The following is a 20959-nucleotide window of genomic DNA, read 5'->3' as shown; positions in this document are numbered from 1 at the left end:
CCTGTGTGTTTCACATGTCATCTACCCTATAGATACATCTACCATGTCCCCCCACACAAAAATTCTAGAGATATTTTATAAGGATAAATGGTACTCATGTTTATTATTCGTTGATAAAGTTTTCCTAGTTTTGTTTGTTTACAGTTTTGTAGGTACTGTAGTGTTATGCTCAATATCAATAATTCACTAACATTTTGGTTAGGCATTACATTTTTTGGGAAATCATTTAACTCTCATCTGTTTTCCTGGAATCGAAATCTTAGAGTTAGAAGGAAACTTGGAGGTCTTCAGATCTGCAACCTCCCTGACAGCTAGCTTAAATATGGCCAGTAATGGGGAATGTCTCACTGCTCAGATTGCAAGAGGATTATCTCTTTATTAAAGTCAAGATAACTGTATTTCATATGTAATTTCAGTACCTGATTAGAAAAATTAAAGATTGATATGACAGGATTTTTTGTTGTTTAACTTGCTACATTCTAACCACTGTAGAATGTAGCAAGTTTTGACAATTTATACTTAATAATTAATTTTCATATACCCCTCATTTGGCTTTTGTCCCAGTTACTCTTGTTGCTCCAACTGCTCACACTCAGGTTACTGGTTAAGGCCAATATTTGAACCCCTCCATTTAACACCTTTAATTTTCATCATATTTCAAGCTTATCTCTTTATCAACTTCTGAATCACATTGTCATATTTTACGTCCTACTCTTGCTGTTATCTTCCTGTCTCTTTCAGTGGAGCATCTTTTCATTTACCTCTTAATAATTAGGGTTTGTTAAGACTTTATCCTTGGTTTACTTTTCAAAATCAATGACTTTATTGTTTTTTGAAAAATTATACATACTTACATTCAAGCAGTAAGAAAGAATACATTTACTCCTGTTTCTCTTCATTTAGTTGGCTCCAAATAAATATAATAAATGTAAATCTCTTTTCAAAATATGACACTCTTTTTATATAATTAATCTACCCATCTGGTCTTCTCTGTATCTGGCCATTAAGAGATGGTTATATGATAATATTAAAAAATTTTATCTCTAACAAGTAAATGTAAATGAGGTGTTAAACTTTAAATAAATGTTTTCTCTGCTTCAAAAGAATTAATTTCTTTAAGATTAAAAGAGAGGTTACAAAAAGAAATTAGCACCTTGCTATGCAAGATGGAAAACCCAGCATTTTTACAAAACTTGTTTGTAAAAGTTTTTTGTTTCCTCCACATCTTGAGTTTTGTTCACTCAATTTCTTTGTAAAAATTTTACCAAAGTCTATAACTTTATATATTACAAGAATAATTTCCTCAGCTTTAAAGTCTTGTCTCTCTATATAACGAATTCAGTACTCATCACATTTTTAAAAGCCATGGCTTTTCTATGTATGAATTGTTTATTTTCGTATATTTCTTGGTTAGCCAGATAAAATTGGAAGTATTACCAGGCGAGGTGGCTCACGTGTGTAATCCTAGCACTTTGGGAGGCCGAGGCAGGTGGATCATCTGNAGAAATTAGCACCTTGCTATGCAAGATGGAAAACCCAGCATTTTACAAAACTTGTTTGTAAAAGTTTTTTGTTTCCTCCACATCTTGAGTTTTGTTCACTCAATTTCTTTGTAAAATTTTACCAAAGTCTATAACTTTATATATTACAAGAATAATTTCCTCAGCTTTAAAGTCTTGTCTCTCTATATAACGAATTCAGTACTCATCACATTTTAAAAGCCATGGCTTTTCTATGTATGAATTGTTTATTTTCGTATATTTCTTGGTTAGCCAGATAAAATTGGAAGTATTACCAGGCGAGGTGGCTCACGTGTGTAATCCTAGCACTTTGGGAGGCCGAGGCAGGTGGATCATCTGAGGTCAGGAGTTCGAGACCAGCCTGGCCAACATGGCAAAACCCCATCTCTACTAAAAATACAAAAATTAGCCAGGCATAGTGGTGTGCACCTGTAATCCCAGCTATCCAGGAGTCTGAGACCGGATAGTCCCTTGAACCCAGGGGGCAGAGGTTGCAGTGAGCTGATCTTGTGTCATTGCGTTGCAGCCTGGGAGCCACTTCACCCCAGCCTGGGTGAAAGAGCAAGACTCTGTCTCAAAAAAAAAAAAAAAAAAAATATTTTCAAGAAGGTATGAAAATAGCCATATTTGTAAGAACCTAGATGTTTGAGAATATGATTCAACAGGGATTAAATGGGCTGGGTATAATTTTATTGGGTTACACCCTTTTTTCCTTAGAACTTTCTAGATGTTACTCATTTATAGAATCGGTGGTTGCTGTGAAGATGTGTTACGGAGAGGTGTCTGATTGCCCCAACCTCCCCTTTATCACCCTCTGCTGTGGATATGGCTTGCCTTTGCTAAGTGGATGCCTGAAAATTTACTTTTTTCAACTTGATATTCAAAAACTTAAATAGAATATGTCAATATAATTTGTTCTAGATCACATTTTCCTGAAATACCTATGCATTTAAAATATAACTTTGTTCCAAGGATTTCTCTTTTGCATGTATTTTGCATACTTTTCTATTCCACTTTTATACTCTAATTCAAGGAAGTTGTCTTTATGTTAGAGTTTTTTTTTTTTTTTTTTGTCTGGACTTCATATCTATTTTCTTAACAATTCTTTAATCTTTTGTCTTTTTCTTCTGCATTCAGTTTATCTCAAGACCTTCCTTCATCAGTAATTCAATTTTTAGCCATGTTTTATTTTTCTTTTATTCTTTGTTTGAGATGGAGTCTCGCTCTGTCACCAGGCTGGAACACAGTGGCACGATCTTGGCTCATTGCAACCTCCGACTCCCTGGTTCAAGCAATTCTCCTGCCTCAGCCTCCCACGTAGCTAGAATCACAAGCATGCACCACCACGCCCAGCTAATTTTTGTATTTTGTTCGTAGAGACAGGGTTTCACCACGTTGGTCAGGATGATCTCGATCTGACCTTGTGATCTGCCTGCCTCGACCTCCCAAAGTGCTGGGATTACAGGTGGGAGCCCCACTGCGCCTGGCCTTCTTTTGTTCTTTCTTACATTTCTTTTTAATCTCTAATAATGTTCTTTGTTATTCTTGTTGTTCTCAGTTTAATGCTTCAAATTCTTGTTTTTGGATGTTTTACTATTTCTTTTCTGAGCTTGTATTTTATTAAATTCAGATTTTTGGTAAGTTATTTTCTTCCTTTGTGGCTTTTCTTTTTCAATTTGGATTCAAAATCTGTATTTTGTTAAATGTGCACTTTGCTCCACCAACTACAGAGTGTTTTCTATTCTAGAAGGGGTGACCCAGGGTTTCAAATTGTTGTCTGGCTTCAGCAGAGAGTGTTGGAACTACCAGGCCTGGTTGTTCTCTGTGTTTTTTGCTGAGAACCATTTCTGCTGCTCTTCATTCCTTTCTGTAGATCCGTATTTCCGTCTGGTGTTATCTTCTTTCTGCCTGAAGGACTTCCTTTAATATTTCTTAGAGTGCATATCTGCTGGTAGTGAAATTCTTTCAGCTGTCATACACCTGAAAAAATATTCCTATTTTTTCTTCCTTTTGAAAGGTATTTTCAGTAAGTATAGAATGCTACATTGACAGATTTTTTTTTTCTTTAGCAGTTAATTACTCCACTATCTTCTGGTGTGAATTGTTTCTGATAAGAATTCTGCTGTCATTCTTACTTTGTTCACCTTTATTATATAATGTGCCCCCCTTTTATCCCTTGGCTAGTCAGAGCGTAAACTACCACTACAACTGTATGAGGTTTGCAGTTTGTTTCCTCTAAGTTTTCTCTAATCCTTTTGGATGTTTTGTTTTGTTTTGTTTTTCTCTTATACTTGGGTAGTTTCCTTAAATGCATGTGCTGATTAGTACCTGGCTGAAGACAAGGTCCTCAGGTCTGTAGATCTTCAGAGCTCTTCCTGTATCTGAGTAGATCTCTCCTCTATGACACTTTGCTCTGCAAAATCTAGCTCCCTTGACCTCGCTGGAACCCAGGGTATGTCTCCTTAATTTAGGAAGATTACTGGACTCCATTTAGGTTTCCTGTTTCTGTACTGTAGCTTGGAAGCTCTCTGTAAGTAGTAAGCTGGGATAATCATAGAACTCACCTTATTTGTTGCCCTCTCCAGGGATGACATTGTCTGATGCCCAATATCTAAAAAGCATTTTCATACATTTTTTTCTAGTTTTTAGTTGCTCCATATAGAAGGGAAAATCTGGTCCCTCTAACTTACTTTTCTTTTTATTGAACATGTTTTCTCTGGATTAAATCCCAAAACTCTTTCCATGTTCCAAATGTATATTTCCTGTTTTCTGACACCTGTTTCCTTCTGGCTGCTTTTACAAGTATCTTAAAAGTTAAGCATGTCATCCAAAAAAAGTCAGTGCCTTTTCCCTCAAATGAGTTCAGTCTCCTCTAGGCTTCCCAAATGAATACCTTAAGCCCCTACCATGCTAAATTTCTCTTTACTGAAAATTGCAATTTATAGTATAATGAGTCTTGAATACAATCCCACAATACCTCTGTCAAGAGCTTAGCTGAACTGGAGAGAGCCAAAATGCCAGGTGTATGAATAGCTGCTCTAAGAGAACAAACCAAAATGAAAGTTACAGCCACCTTTAATTAATCACTGAGATAGTTTAAGCAAGAGGCTAAAGGGGAGAAAGTGCCAGCTCCCCATATTTTATTTTCCCCCACGGGTCAAGTCGATCAACATAGAAGTAAGGGTTGTCTCACTGCCAGTGGATCCTCAAACAAAAGGTTCTTGCCATTTGATAGACCTGAGGCATGGGGGGAGGGTGTGGGAGGATGGTTGGGAGAGGAAAAGTATAAAGTCAGAATGAGGACAAATATCTTCAAGTTTACTGCCTCCTCCCAGTCTTCTAAGGAGGTTTCTGCAGAGACACCTAAGCAAACCTCAGCCAAAGGCCCCCAATAAAAATGCCTCCATATCAAGACATCTGTGGTAGAGATACAGATATGTTTAAGAGTGTGATTGGCCAGGGAAACTAGTGTCCTTGACCAGGGGAACCTGTGTCCTTGAGTGTAACTCCCTTCAGAGACTGCAGTCCATTGACCTACAACAAGTCTGGTTGAGGAGGGCAGCTTTGCCCCATGAGGTGTGCCAGGTAAAACCTTGGTAATTACCTATGGTCAGGCCTGATGAATCACATGTAAGGTTTGGCCAGGAGCTAGATTGCTCAGTCTTTACTGAGTCACAGGTGCATGAGTATGTTCACAAAACCGTTTCTTATCATGTTTGTCATTGAAAGTTGAGGGCTTGTGTATCAGACAATGCAAGAAACAAGCAAATGGGAAAACTCTTTCATAAACAATAGCAAGTATTTATTTATTGCATATAGGTCTGTGTGTTGGCTGAAGCAGCTCTTACTGCTGCAGGTTTTCTGGTCCAGCTCTGTTTCAGGCTGCAAGTCAAGTCCACTTCTGCCCCATGTGTCTGATTCTTGAACACAACGCAACAAGTATAAACATGAAGAGCTTGTTTTGCCTGTGTTGGGAACTGGCACACTGTAACCTCCACCCGAGATTTCTTTGGCTGAAGCAAGTCTTCTTATTAAATACAACCAACAACAATTCATACTGTCAGTGTTAGTTTCTATGGAGGACTGGGGGAGTATTTTAGGCCTTTACCCAGAGTCTACTAGGCCTTGCATTATTCCTTTCACAAATTATTAGCAACAGGCATGACAGCCAAATCCTGAGCCATGTTTTAATGTCAACATCTGAGATTTGGTCTTTATGCTGCCAATGATTCAGTGTCCACTCCTTTGATATGGTGACAAGCAATTTCATTTTCCAACTCTAAAAGTACTGGAACTTATACACTTCCCATATTTCAATGGCCAGTGCCTTTCTGAGCTCGGATCTTTCTTAGAGTAGCTAGTCAAGTGCAGCCAGCAATAACCAAACTCATACTATCAGCAATCTGCGCTGACACCTCCTCACTCAGTGTAAAATTTATTAGGTTATTAGGTACATTTTTTGCCTTCCAGGTTATGCCAGGTGGCAGTTTTCTAAATGTTTTGTAATGACATAACATGGGTCACCATTTTCTCAGCATCCTGTAACATATATTTTGCCGCCTTCCACCTAGTCCCAAAATCAATGCCACATAATTTAGTTTTTTCTCATAGCAGCACCCCACTTAAAATTACCAATTTCTGTATCCTATCAGCTTTTGCTGCAGAATAAACAACCACAAAATCTCACTAGCATGCAGTAATAAACATTTAGTTCTTGCTCATGAGTCTATCAGCTGGGATAACTGTGCTGCAGGCTACAGGTCTGTTGGTTGGCTGGAGTGCTTCACCTTGAGGCAATATTGGATTTAGGTCTGCTCCATTATTTCTTAATCCCAGTTCCAGGCTGAAGGGGCAGTGACAGCCTGAACATGTTCTTTTCAAGGCGGATGTTGGAAATTTCCAAGGGGTGATCAGAAGCATACAGTTTCTTAAGTTCTAGGCTCATAACAAGTATGCTGTCATTTATACCCATGTTTCCCTAGTCCAAGCAAATCACATGGCCAAACTCAACATTAATGGAGCAGGGATCTGTACTCTATCCATGAAGGTATCCATGAAAGAAGTAAGCATTTGCTGAGTAATAATCTACCATAGTATGATATAAAATCATAAGCCAGTGAGCAAAGTATGCTGGAGCTGTTAGTATATGTTGTGAGCATATGGTTTTCTAGGTAGTCTGACCCAGTCCAGAAATAAAGCATCTAGAATGTAGTAAATGGACTGCAAATTTCAGATTGTCTTTATTAAATGTTTATTTAAAAAAGTACAGACTTCCATAATAGCTGGGCAGCATAGAATTTAAGTTCCAGATTTCTGGCAAGTAACTCAAATGTACTTACTATTGAGAACAGATTGTGTTGGATACATACCAAAAAGAACATGACCAAAAAATCAAGCCTTTAGAAATGGTCATCCTACTTTAACTTAGAGCCAAATGAAGGGAACATATTGGGAACAAAAGGGAAAACCTTTTAGGCATATTCAGGTTTTCTCCAATAAAGCCAAAACTTTTCAACAGCAATAAAATGTTGAAATATTTACTTCTTGGAATGATTAATATTAACTAATTCTTTGTGACCATAATTTAATGCACAGTCATTAATCTATTGAGCATATACTGAGTACCTAAACATTTAAGGAGAATAACAAAAATTGTTCTAAACCCATGCAGTATATTTTAGAAAGAAAGGAAGGTCAAACTGCAGTTTCATTTTATGCTACTTATAATTGCTATCCAATCTAGCATGAGGGCATTCCTTCCAGCCCTACTCTTGTTATGTTAATATTTCTGACCTTATATTATTCTCTTATTTAGTGACTTCCTGCTAATAACAAAATAAAGCCCAAATTCCTTTATTCCACTGAAAACTAGCCCCTGCCTACCTCATTAGCCTTATCTTTCATATGTTTAGCATTATTTTTTCCTCCCTGGAACTGAAAAATCAGCAAAATAAAACCCCAAAGTGCTTTAGCATTTAATACCTCTGGACCAGTGTGCACAGTACTGTATTCCTTTCTTGTCGGTTCCATGTAGAAAAGACCTCCTCATTTTTAACAATAGAACTGGGGCGTGACCTCCTATATGAAGCCTTTTTCTGTTCTCTTTTTTTGTACCCTCAACATATGTAAATATATGTATATATAATATATAAAACATATGCATTGTATGTATATGTATATACACACACAAATATATCTATATAAATGATTTATACAGTTTTTGGTTGCTTCTGTTATGCTTAAAGTCATGCTTCTTTGTAGTTGTTACCAACGTGGCACTAGTGCTCACAATGTAATCCCAAGATTTTCAGAGGTTGAGGCAGGTGAATTGTTTGAATCCAGGAATTTGAGACCAGCCTGGGCAACCCTGTCTCTACTGAAAAAAAAAAAAAAAGTTGGGTGTGGTGGTACACACCTGTACCCCCAGCTACTTGGGACGCTGAGGATGGAGGATCACTTGAGCCCTGGAGGCGGAGGTTACAGTGATCCGAGATCGTGCCGCTGCACTCCAGCCTGGGTGATACAGCAGGACCCTGTCTTTAAAAAATATGGGAATTTTAAAATTAAAAAATTATTTTTAAAAAAAGCCAAAGGAATATTAAGAATATAGAGAAATATTAAAGTAAATTGAAACAAAAGTTAATTGCAAGAAGTAATTCGTAACATGAAATTTTCTTTCTTTTTTTTGGGTGGGGGGATGGAGACTTGCTCTGTCGCCCATGCTGGAGGGCTGTGGGGTGATCTCAGGCCACTGCAAGCTCCGCCTCCCAGGTTCACACCATTCTCCTGCCTCAGCCTCCTGAGTAGCTGGGACTACAGGCGACCACCACCACGCCCGCCTAATTCTTCTGTATTTTCGGTAGAGACGGGGTTTCACCATGTTAACCAGGATGATCTCGATCTCCTGACCTCATGATCCACCTGCCTTGGCCTCCCAAAGTGCTGGGATTACAGGCGTGAGCCACCATGCCCAGCCTGTAACATGAAATTTATATGAAATCAGAAACACAATTACAGTGTTAAACTTCACAAAACTAATTCATTTAAATATAAAGAAATTAAAATATGAAGCACTTGGAAGTAGAAAATAAACAGTCTAAAATATTTTAAAAGTATGGGCTTAAGGAATAGCATAAAATAAAAAGGGGGTGTTACACATGGCTTTCAAGCTAGCTAGAGGAATTAAAGACAGCATGTTCAAATTCCCCTGATTCATCCAGTGAGCTAATAGGATCGAGTCCAGCAAGTCCCCAGCTTAAAGACATTTTATTTTTAAGGCAAGGAAGCCTATTTATTGGGTGTAAGTTACAGTAAATAAAATGGAAAAAAAAAACACAAAACCTACTTATCCCTCTGTTTTCCTACCTCTCGTCCTAGAAAAAGATACTTACATTGTCCTGGTAACTTCCTTTTAGAATATTTGTGGCTGATAACAAAATGGGCTACTTGTCTTTGAACTTTTACCGATTGAATAGATTCTTCCCAGGCCTCCTGCCCAGGTAAACTCAAAGGAGATGGTCTTGGTCTCCAGAAAGAGGTGCCAAGTATAACAGTCATATCAAATAAATGAAATTCTCTCCTGCTCATCAGAAACAGGATTTATTTCTTGCCATTTCATTCATCAGAAATGGGAGTTGAGTTTTCACTGGCTTATGGTTACTTCCAGAGGAGATGGGTTCTAATTATAGTTGGCTTATCTGACTTTATCTTGCCTAAGGCAATGATTTTAATTAACACAAAACCAAAACTTTTCATGGCAGGTCTTGCTGATTATTGCCTATTTATCCCTAATTCACTTATCTGAAACAGTGTTTAGAGTTATTTTTACTCACAATACTTCTGACACCAATTATATAGGTTTTTTCTTCCACCCAACAACCAATTCTTTGCTTCTCCAAACTCCAGTTGGGCAATTCAGTTCAGTTGTAACTACTTAGAATTAGTGCAGACCCTACAGATTAAGGACTCTGTCCCACAAGACTGCCCCCATTTTAGATCCCAATCACAAGTCCCAGGTTTCCACCTGTATTTCTGACCAACCGAGTTTAAATTGGGGGTTCCCAGGAGTCCTTCCTCAGATTTGTTAGTTTGCTAGAATGGCTCAGAAAAGTTTTCCATTTACTATTGCTTGTTTATTATAAAGGATACTATTCAGAAACAGCCAAATAGAAGAGTTGCATAGTTCATGGTATGGAGGAAGGAACAGGAAGCTTTCATGTCCTTTCTGAGCATGCCACCTTCAGCACCTCAATGTGTTTACCAACTTGGAATTTCTCCAAACTCCATAGAGTTTTTTATGGAGCTTCCATTAAGTAGCCATCATTGATTCAATCATTGGCCGTTGGTGATTCAATTCAATCTCCATTTCCTCTTCCCTCTGCAGAGACCTGGTGGTGGGGCTGGATGTTAAAACCATCTAATCACATGGTTGCCTCCTCTTGCAGCCGGTCCTCATCTTGAACCTATCTAGGGGCTCACCAGGAATCATCTTATTAAGCATAAACTCTGATACGGTTGAAAGGAGCTTGTTATGCTTTGCTTGTAATAACAAAGGATGCTCCTATTACTCAAGAAATTTCAAAGGTTTTTGAAACTATGTTTCAGGAATTGGGGACAAAATCCAAATACAGTGGGCCCTCTGTATTCATGGGTTCCACATCCCTGGATTCAGCCAACTGCAGATCTAAAATATTTGAAAAAAAAATTGTATCTGTATTGAACATGTATAGACTTATCTTGTTATTCCCTAAACAATATGGTATAACAATATTTATGTGGCGTTTACTTTGTATTAGTTATTCTAAGTAATATAGAGATTATTTAAAGTATACAGGAGGATGTGCATAGGTTATATGCAAATGCTACATCAGGGACACGAGCATGGTTGGATTTAGGTATCCCAGGAAGGTTCCTGCAACAGGAACAACTGTATATGTTTCTTATTGTATCACAAGTACCTTCTGAAGTAAAACTTATCCACTATGATTCTCATTTTCTTTTCCTAAAAGTGAAATACAATGATAATAGATTTTTAAAATCATTTGTTAAAAGAAAGAATCTAAAAGAAGAATACAAAGTAAAAGATTGCAGAAAACTTTATATTATTTAAGCCAAGAGGATTAAAAGAAAAAATGTAGAAAATAGAATATAATAAGCTTAAATAACTATGAATAAGCAAAATTAAAAGTTAATGCAAAAAAGAAAAAATGGAGAGAAGAAACTCCTGAAGAATATAAATTAGAATGAATGTTTATGCTAGTAAAAGTAAAGCATTTAAAACTAAAATATTGAAATTAAATCTCCAGTAAAGTGAAGCATATGCTCACATGTCTACCATAGGAAAGAAATAGGAGTGTGTATTTCTAACTAGGTGTTCTTGGTTTATTTTCCAAATCCTGAGATCCTGGAAGAGAAAGAGAATCAAGGGCCAGAAAATTGGATCCTCATTTCTTTCCATGGCATGAGCTTAGCTTCTTGAGCGTTCTATATAAACCTGTGAAGGGGAGAAACAAACTTCAGCAGATAAGTACAGGTGAACATGGTTAGACAATCCACCAGTGGACCTTGCACACATCCAGGAGCAAATAAGCAGCAGACAAATTCATTTTTAAATCAGTCTTCATCATTTATTTTATTGGAAGTATTTAGCTATTGTTGGCATCCCATGCTGTTTGAATATAGAACTATTATTTTTAAGATTAAATATTTCACTCAGAAATATACCAGATATTTAAATGACTAGAAAGGATGAATTGTATTTGCATATTATTTCTATATTGCTGAAAGATTGTTGTAAATGAATTCAGCACCATGGTGTTAGGGGACTAGAAGAAGAAACTTGGGAACTGATAGATTATTATCAAGGTGAAGGTACTTATTCCCCAGGTGACAAATTCTACCTATCCTAGTTTTTATTATCCTTAGGATAGTGTTCTATTTATTTCATAAGTACAGAAGTTTTAATTGGGTATGTCATTTTTCAAAGACAAAAGAAATGCCTAATTCACTCTAACAAACTTGTTAGTCACTGTTTATACCAGGAGGATTTCTACTCTACAGAGAATAATATTGTTTTCTTTTTCCTTTGTTGAGAAATCAAAATTTTACACTGACCTACAGCAGCCAAGCATACTTTAAAGCAAAATCATCTCAGGCTAACACAGATATATATCCTTTTAGTTTTATATATTCTTTTTTGTCCCCCTTTTATTCCTTAAGAAATGTTATATTCCAAAAGTAATTCACTAAGAAAATGTTAGTAAAATTTGTCATAGTAATTTATCTGATAAGAAAAAAGTTATTTATAGGATTTGATATATTTTGGTTTTAGTATTAACTGAAGTTTTATTATTTCATTTTTTCTTTAAGGTTGTTAAGTTACTTGTAGGTTTTGGCTTGGTTGAGAAGGTTTTGGTAGTCAAATGTATAGCTAGTGTAGGAATGATTTGTAGCTATAACCTCACCCATATACCTAGCTTTCTATTTGTTATGAAGTCACAGTATTTCTAGAAGAGTTATTTGTATGGTTTACCTTGCCCAGTGCATGATCTTTCACTTGAAAAAAAGGTTGTGGTAGGGGGTGTTACGATTTCAGTCCACCCTAATTCTGTTACTGTTTGCTTTGTTCAGCAATCACTGTGATCCTCCTGGCAGGGAACAAGATCCAGAGAACAAAACTAGTAGTGACTGTGTAGATAAAAAGGCAATGAATTCTGCTTTTAAGGCAAAGGGGGAATAGTCTACAAAAGAATGAAAATAGGAATAAAAGTGTAGCATTGTTAACCTGAAGATCTATTGTACTTTTGAAAAATCTTACACTGCAAAAAAAAAAAAAAAAAAAAAAAAAAAAAGTGACACTAAAAGATACTTAATTGTGTGACTAAAATCTTGAAAAGGGTCATTGTTTAGTTACTGGTCAAAATACTTGACAAGAAAATACCCTAGATTATTCACAATTGAAAAACCATGGAACCCTTTTGCTTAAAATGACAGGACAGTATTTCAGCAGCACACGTGGTATCATAATATATTATTTATTCTCTACCAGAACAGCTCTTTAGATCTGGTGAAGACGATGAGGTCAAGAGGAGTACTCCAGAGAAGAATGGAAAAGAAATGTTGGAGCAGACATTACAGAAGGTAGTCTAATCTTTAAGATATTGAGCTGAGCAAGTTAAATCTGAATTTTAACATAAAGGATTATATTTTAAAACGAGGGCTTATGAATGTAAACCTTGTGTGAATCCTTAATTTAAATTCATAATTCAAAATCATTGGCTTGCCAAAATGGTGTAAAAAAAATCAATGTTAGTGAAATAAATGTATAAACGCTTGTGCTTCCATTGACGTAGATTAAAATTATTTTCAAAAGGTGAAATGGAGAAAATGAAAAAAATAGAAATTATAGAAATGTAGACTCTATGTGCTTGTTAGTTATAACTTAGTTTAAGTTTAAAATATATTTTAATAAGACTGTGCTATACTTCCACAAATATAGAGATTGTAATATTTGAACTAAAATACTGAGCATAGTTATAGCTTTACCTCAGTAAAATGGTAATATGTTTATAGTTTTAATGTTAAACATGAAAATGTACGTGGCTCATCTCATTTTAGATAAAAAATTATACCAATATAATTTAGTACAGCTTTTTATGTTTTAGTAAGACCATCCATGTAAACCTTATAGTCATGTTATAACATGTCTATCATTAATAGTAAAATACCATTTTAAAATACTAACATTTACTCTTATAATCTTATACTTAATTTGTATTTTTATAAATGAATACATTGTTATCAAGTTCAGTTAAGTAGATCTAATTATTAACACTTTGTTATAAAGAAAATAATCTTTAAATAGTTTGTTCTTGTAAGTGCTTGTCATTTGGCTGCATTAGATTGATTTTAGTTTTTTACAAAACCTTAATACTTAGATAACGCTGAAAATGTACAAATATATAAACAAAAATATTAACATAGTTGCTTATATTTTGTTACATCTCTGAATTGACTTGTAGGAAATCTAGTGATTTACAGCAGATGATGTGATTGTTCATACTTCTAACAACTTGTCAGGTCACAAAGGCTGTCATCTCATTGTTACTGAATGACACATATCAAGTTAACATAGTAACACAGAGAACTAGAAATGCTTACATTCATTTGTCTTTAGGTAAAATGATTAATTGAATTAATCTGTGCACTACCAGCTAGGATGTCATACAGTTCACACTAGCTTATCATCTTTTTTTCAGAATAATATTTTTATTTGCCAGGTTTTATATGATTTTTGTATCTATGGATATATAATACTATGCCACTTTTTCTTGCCTTAGGGTAGAAACCCTAAAGAAAGCCATTATTTCATTCCATCGGCCATAAATGAATACTACAATAGTAGATCCAGACATCCATTTTAAGACCTGAACAACCAACATAAATTATTTTCATTAGTATACTATTTTTTATATTTACCTAATGTAGTTTTATCAATCACAAGTTAATTCCTCATGTTTGAGTTTCATTATTTTAAAAGGTTATATATGAAACTCACTCAAAATAAATTTAAAAAACAGTAATAAGATGAAAACAATATTTATATACAGTAGAAATGAAACATATGAGCAGATTATTTTAAAAATAATATATTAACATTTCACATTGTTATTGGCAGAATTGTGTTCTACCCCCCACATTTATATATATTAAGAGTCCTAAGCTGTATTATCTCAGAGTGTTTACATTCATTTGGAGATAGGGTCCTTAAAGAGGTAATTAAGTTAAAATAAGGCTATTAGGGTCAGCCCTAATTCAACATGACTGGTGTCTTTATTTAAAAAAAGGAAATTAGAATACAGACAAATACAGAGGGAAGTCCATGTGAAGACACAGGGAAAAGATAGCCATTTACAAGCCAAGGAGAAAGGCCTCAGAAGAAACCAACCCTGCTGACACCTTGATCTTGGACTTCTAGACTCCAGGAATGTGAGAAAATAAATTTCTGTTGTTTAAGTCACCTACTCTGTTATACTTTGTTATGGCAAACCTAGCAAACTACACTCTTCATAGCTTCATGATGTCAGGTATTTTATTTCAGTTTTGGAAAGAGCCCTTTTTTTTTTTTTTGAGACAGAGTCTTGCTCTGTCGCCCAGGATGGAGTGCAGTGGGCAGTGCTGGCTCACTGCAACCTCCGCCACCCAGGTTCAAGCAATTCTCGTGCCTCAGTCTCCCAGGTAACTGGGACTGCAGGCGTGTGCCACCATGCCTGGCTAATTTTTGTGTTTTTTGTAGAGGTGTGGTTTCACCATGTTGGCCAGGCTGGTCTTGAACTCCTGGGTTCAAGTAATCCACCTGTCTCAGCCTCCCAAAGTGCTGGCATTACAGGCATGAGCCACCACACCTGGCCTGAAAAGAGCCATCTATTTGGTATATTATTTTAAATGTTCAATATTATAAGAAAACGTGGGCTTGAGCTGAATTATAATCCACAAATTGAATACTTTTAACAGTTCCCCAGACTTTCATTCTCAAATATGTATTGAAATTTACTTTTCTGTTTTGAAGGATTAAAATCAGTTTAACAATTTTGAGTATACCTTGAATAACACTTGAATAAGTGCTATGGATTTTCCCTTTTCAAAATGTTTAGAAGTAGTGTCTCTGTTTTGTTATTTGTCCTCCATTTTAAACTTAAATAATTTTGACCAGTTCTCATGATTAAACATACATTCACGTTAGGCAGTTAACAGACCTTAAAACCACAGACATCTTCAATTGGTATGTGTATAGAGGTGGAAAGTTGTGGCATCTTTCCTCATCTATCATAAGGGCCACAGTTGACACTCCTATAATAAAAGGCAGTTTAACACGAGAAATACATAACATTTATTTAATCAAAGTTTTATGTGCCACCGGAGGCTTCAAAAACAAAGACCCAGAGAAAACTGTCTATTTATATGCTTAGGTTCGATAAAGAAAGGATAGCCATGTAGAAATGTATCTATACAAAAGGGTATGTCTATGGTAATAGGCTAAGGAGGGGCAAACCAAGCAAGGCCTGTCTGCTCAGATTCTTCTTGCCCTCTGTGTAGACTTCCTTCCTTCCCAGGTATGGGACAGGACCCGTCTGGAATGAAAGTCTTCAAGGGAGAACTGAGAAGGGAGAAAGTTACCTTTCTTGGTTTTACAGCTTGCTTTTGGGGAGAGGAGTTCTAGTTTGTATGACCTGCCTTAGGGAAGAGGAATTATGTTTGATGTGACTTACTTTATGGGAGAAAATGGGGCGGGTGACAGGAGGGCAGGAGATCTTGCTTCTGAGGCACTTCCAGTGACCTTCAATTCAAGGTGCTTGGCAAGCCAAAGTGGCATATTTTGGTGTGTTGTATTCTGAGCCCCAACGTATGTAAAATTTTAATGAGTTGTCCCCAAACTTAAGTAGATTTTAGTTAGAAGAAAAAAAATGGTAATTTCCAGAATTGGAATCTCAAATTTAAGATGTTTATTTGTTATATTTATTTGTAACATATTTTAATTGAATTGAAATATACAGCTGATTTAATGGCTAATTCAGAATATTCATCACAAGTAATTATATTTTAGTTACAGCAGTTTTATTAGGTAGATGTTAAGGTGAATGATAATAGAAACAGTAATAATGATAATGATAGTAAATTGTTTACTACTTACTGTCTGTCAGGAATTATGGTTTATGATCACATTTAATACTCCCAACAAAACTGTAAGATATAGGTATTACTATCCTCATTTCACAGATGAGGAAACTAAAGGTAAAATACCTTTAATATTTCACCAGCTAAAGCAAGTAGAGTTGGAAGTGAGATATAGACCTGATTCAAAATTCTATTTCCCCTAAAACACACTGCTTCTTATTAATATTTTGTATCACCAAAGTCACTTTTTAAAAAAAAGTGTGGACCAGTCAAGGCAACACAATGAGACCCCATCTCTACAAAAAATAAAAAGTTAGCCAGGTGTGATGGTACATGCCTCTGGTTCCAGCTCCTTTGGAGGCTAAGGTGGGAGGATCACTTGAGCCCAGGAGGTCAAGGCTGAAGTGAATCAGTCGGCTATAAAAAATACTGCACTCCAGCCTGGGCAATATAGTGAGATCTTGACTCAAAGAAAGTGTAATTGTTTACTTGCATCAAATATGTATTTAAAAAATAGAGTATATTTTACTCACTCCCCTTTGGAATCTAATATGCAAAAGTATTTTAAAATATATTTATGAAAAGTATACTGATTTGGGCAGTGATTAAAAATCCTTCAATAAAATTTAGAGGTAGAGTGATTTGGAAAAGTAAAAGGATTCTGGCATAGATTTTTTTCTTGAACACTGTATTTTTTATCACATTAATCAGCTCCTCAATAAAGTGTTTACATTGAGAAGGAACAATACAATCTCTTTCACAGAAATAGGCAGAAGTCTACAATAGTTTGAGACAAAATTTTTCAGATACCTTTATTCCAGGTCGTAAGTAGGTCCTTTAAGAACATATGTCCAATAGTAGGTTAATATATCATACCATGGAGTAGAAGTGATTGAAATTAGGTGAGATTCTTCATACTGTGTTGAGAAATACCCATGCCCCAGGATAGTATAGTCACTTAGTAAATTAATGTTGATTTAAATGAAAGGGGTTGAACGTTAAAAAAAAAAGATAATATAGAAGGATGTGTAAATCAGACATGACTGAAACTCATGTTTAGGAAACAATTTACATCTTCACTATTATAAGTAAAGTTTCGTAAACTGGAAAGTGTTAAGAATATGTATGTTTTATCTTGTATATTTCTGGAATATTATTATTTTGAATCATTGGTTATTGTCTTAGTCCCTTCAGTCGGCTATAAAAAATACTAAAACTGAGAGGATTATAAACAATAGAAACTTGTTGTCCAAGATCCAACTGTCCAAGATCCAAGATTCAGTGTCTTGTAAGGACTCTCTCTCTGGTTCATAGATGGTGCCTTCTTGCTGTGTCCTCACCTTGAGGTCTCTTTTAATAGCACTAATCCCATTCACGAGGGCCCCACCCTCATGATCCAATCACCTTCCAAAGGCCCCACCTCATCATGCCATCACACTAGTGATCAGGTTTCAACATAATGAATTTTGTGAGGGACAAAAGTATTCAGACCATTGGAGTTGTCAGTGTATCAAACATGTTTCTTTGAAGAGTTTTGTTTTAAAAGTAAAAAGAGTTCATATACCTTTTCAGTCATTTGGATTGTTTTGCTTGTCTCCAGTTTTTTCTTGAGTCCAAATCTTTGTTCATTTTTCATACATATCTGAGTAATTCTTCTTCTCATATGCCTTGTTGAATAGTGGGAGGGGCACAAAATCCTGAATTTGGATCCCAGGTCAATCTCAGAAAGGTTTACCTCTGTGAAATTTAAGTTTGCAGAACCTCTTTTTCCTGTCTGGAAAGATAATTGTTAGTTCCACATACCTCATGTTTTGAGATGGCCAGAAGAGATCATGTTGATCGTGTTTTTGAAACTATTTTGTAAATAGTAGAATGCAGTTTACAAACAATAATGCTTATTATTAATAAGATCTAAATGTAAGTCAACTCCTCCATGAAATATTTGAACTTATGAATTGGAATTAATTGCCCAGACTTATGACACTTAGATTATATCCTTTATTAGGTTTATTTATGCAAATGTCTGTCTTTCCAAATGATTTTGAAATTCCTTAAGATTAGGAAGTGTGTGTTACCATTGCTATGTCCTACAATACAAGCATTGTTTATTGAAATAAATGGTAAGATTTTAATATATATGCAATCTTGAAATCATTGTAATTTAAAATTGCTAGACTTTATTATTTTGGTAAGCTGTTCCTTTATCACATAAACTGAGGACCACATGACTACTAAAATTACATTTTTCTAATTTAGGAAAAAAGCAGCCTCAGTAAATTACTTTGTATTGTCATTCCTTTTTCATATGATTGTTGAATATTGAAAAAAGTTTATTTATTAATACAGTTTATGTGTCTACTTTTAGACTTTTGTGTATGTTATTTTCTCTGTAATATTTTTTCCACAATAGAATAATGAATAGAATATATAGCCAAGGCACTTATGATCTCAGAAGACACTGCAGTTTATTAGCATACTTAGTTCTGTCACTGTGTAGAATTTTACCTTCTTTTACCATCTGTCCTTTATTCAACAGATATATTATTGCATTTTTGAATGTATTCATCTAAACCGCCTTAGAATTATCTAGAAATTAAGTACTTTAGATTTGTTTTGTCCTTGTGCTAAATGTAATTTTTATTTCATAAGTTAGAAATGATAATAAAGTATAGTAGATTATGGTTTTGGATTCTTGAAAGAATAAACTCTTCTCTTTAGGTCATTGAGTTGGAAAATCGGCTGAAATCTTTTGAGAAAAGGTCGAGAAAATTAAAAGAAGGGAATAAAAAATTAATGAAAGAAAATGATTTTCTGAAATCCCTCTTAAAACAGCAACAAGAAGATACCGAGACCAGAGAAAAAGAGCTAGAACAGATAATAAAGGGGAATAAAGGTGTAGAAAAAGAAAATACTGAGCTTCAAGTAAAAATCAGTGAGCTGGAGAGAGAAGTCACTTTCCTAAGGAGACAAGTGGCAGAAGCTAATGCATTGAGAAATGAAAATGAAGAGCTGATCAACCCAATGGAGAAATCAGCAGACAAAGCTAAATCTGAGATGGCTACCACGGAAGTGAGATCTGGACGATATGATTGTAAGACAACTATGACCAAGGTTAAATTTAAAGCTGCCAAGAAAAATTGCTCTGTGGGTCGTCACCACACTGTTCTCAATCACTCCATCAAGGTTATGAGCAATGTGTTTGAGAACCTCAGCAAGGACGGCTGGGAGGATGTGAGTGAAAGCAGGTAAGGCTCTCATTAACTTAGCTCTGTGGTGGGGACACTGTGCATATGTAAAGCACTAGCAAATGGAGATTGAATTTCAACTACTGTCGATTTGGTATTCAGAAAAAATACTGTCAGATCCTTTGAAATATCTTGGGAGGTCTTGTTCTGAGCTTATTGACTGAAATTTGCATGCAAAATTAGCCACAACTGCATGCGTATTTGAATAGGTGCCAGGAAACCCAAAAGAAGGCAATGCTTGATTTCTTCCAGTGATGCTATTTTCATGCAGTCATGAGGCTTGAAATTGACAGTTTGGCAGGTTGATTTAATTTGCTGGCCCTTTGCATATTCACCACTGACAGCTAAGGATTCCCAGGCAAGCCTACTAAGTCGGTTTAGTTATCTTGTGACATGCCAACCTGGGAGGAGAAACAATTTTCCCCCTTAATTTAGTTAGATAAATTTTGAATGACCCATTTCAGCTTGTTACCAGATGTCTACAAGCTGTTTAACATCCTTTAAATTAAGAACCATCTTCACTAATTATTTTATGTATGTATTATGCAAAGTCATTGTACTAACTTTAATTGAAAGTTGGTTAAAAATTAGTTCTTTAAAGTTATAGCTCTACAGATTCCTAGTCTTAAGATATGTACCCCTAGTGAACAGCAATAGGAGGATACTAAAAATCTATAATGCTTCTTTCTCTTATCCCTGGCTATACATTCATATATGCACTTGAAACACATCAGTGAAACTGTCAGAGGCGTGTGAACCAGAGCAACTCCATCTTAAATAGGAGCTGGGTAAAATGAGGCTGAAACCTACCAGACTGCATTTCCAGATGGTTAAGACATTCTAAGTCACAGGATGACATAGGTCAGTACAAAACATAGGTCTTAAAGACCTTGCTGATAAAACAGGTTGTGGTAGAGGAGTCGGCCAAAACCCACCAAAACCAAGGCGGCCACAAGAGTGATCTCTGGTTGTCTTCACTACTACACTCACACCAGTGCCATGACAGTTTACAAATACCATGGTGACATCACCAAGTTACCCTATATGGTCTAAAAAGGGGAGGCATGAATAATACACCCCTAGTTTAGCATATCATCAAGAAATAACCATAAAAATGGGCAACCAGCACCCCTCGGGGCTACTCTGTCTCTGGAGTAGCCATTCTTTTATGGCTTACTTATAAACTGAGGACCACATGACTACTAAAATTACATTTTTCTAATTTAGGAAAAATTAGAAATTTACTTTCTTAAAAAACTTGCTTACACTTTGCACTGTGGATTCCCCCTGAATTCTTTCTTGTGCGAGATCCAAGAACCCTCTCTTGGAGTCTGGGTCAGGACCCCTTTCTTGTAACAAAACCACAAAGATGAATGATAGAACACCTCTTTTTTACATACAGACAGTAGGGAAGTTCAGTATTGCCATAATTGCTAACAAATTGCCCAATTTGTCATAATTTTAAAAATTCTGCCGTGTTTTATGATGACATATGTCCTTTGATTTTCCCTAGTTTTTTAT

General features: G+C 35.6%; 1 protein-coding gene across 1 annotated transcript in view; it reads left to right on the top strand.

The window, feature by feature from the left end:
• The window catches only part of LOC108520592 (centlein-like), a 296774-nt gene that overhangs the window by 146424 nt on the left and 129391 nt on the right, over positions 1-20959 (top strand). Inside the window, 2 exon segments of the mRNA XM_017860004.1 lie at positions 12568-12659; positions 18912-19438. Of these exon segments, the coding sequence (XP_017715493.1) occupies positions 12568-12659; positions 18912-19438 (619 nt within the window).

Source organism: Rhinopithecus bieti, unplaced genomic scaffold (assembly GCF_001698545.2).
Source record: "Rhinopithecus bieti isolate Rb0 unplaced genomic scaffold, ASM169854v2 scaffold_51780, whole genome shotgun sequence".
Lineage (NCBI taxonomy): Eukaryota > Metazoa > Chordata > Mammalia > Primates > Cercopithecidae > Rhinopithecus > Rhinopithecus bieti.
The sequence above is the reverse complement of the archived record's forward strand: the minus strand, read 5'-3'. Positions and strand labels throughout refer to the sequence as shown.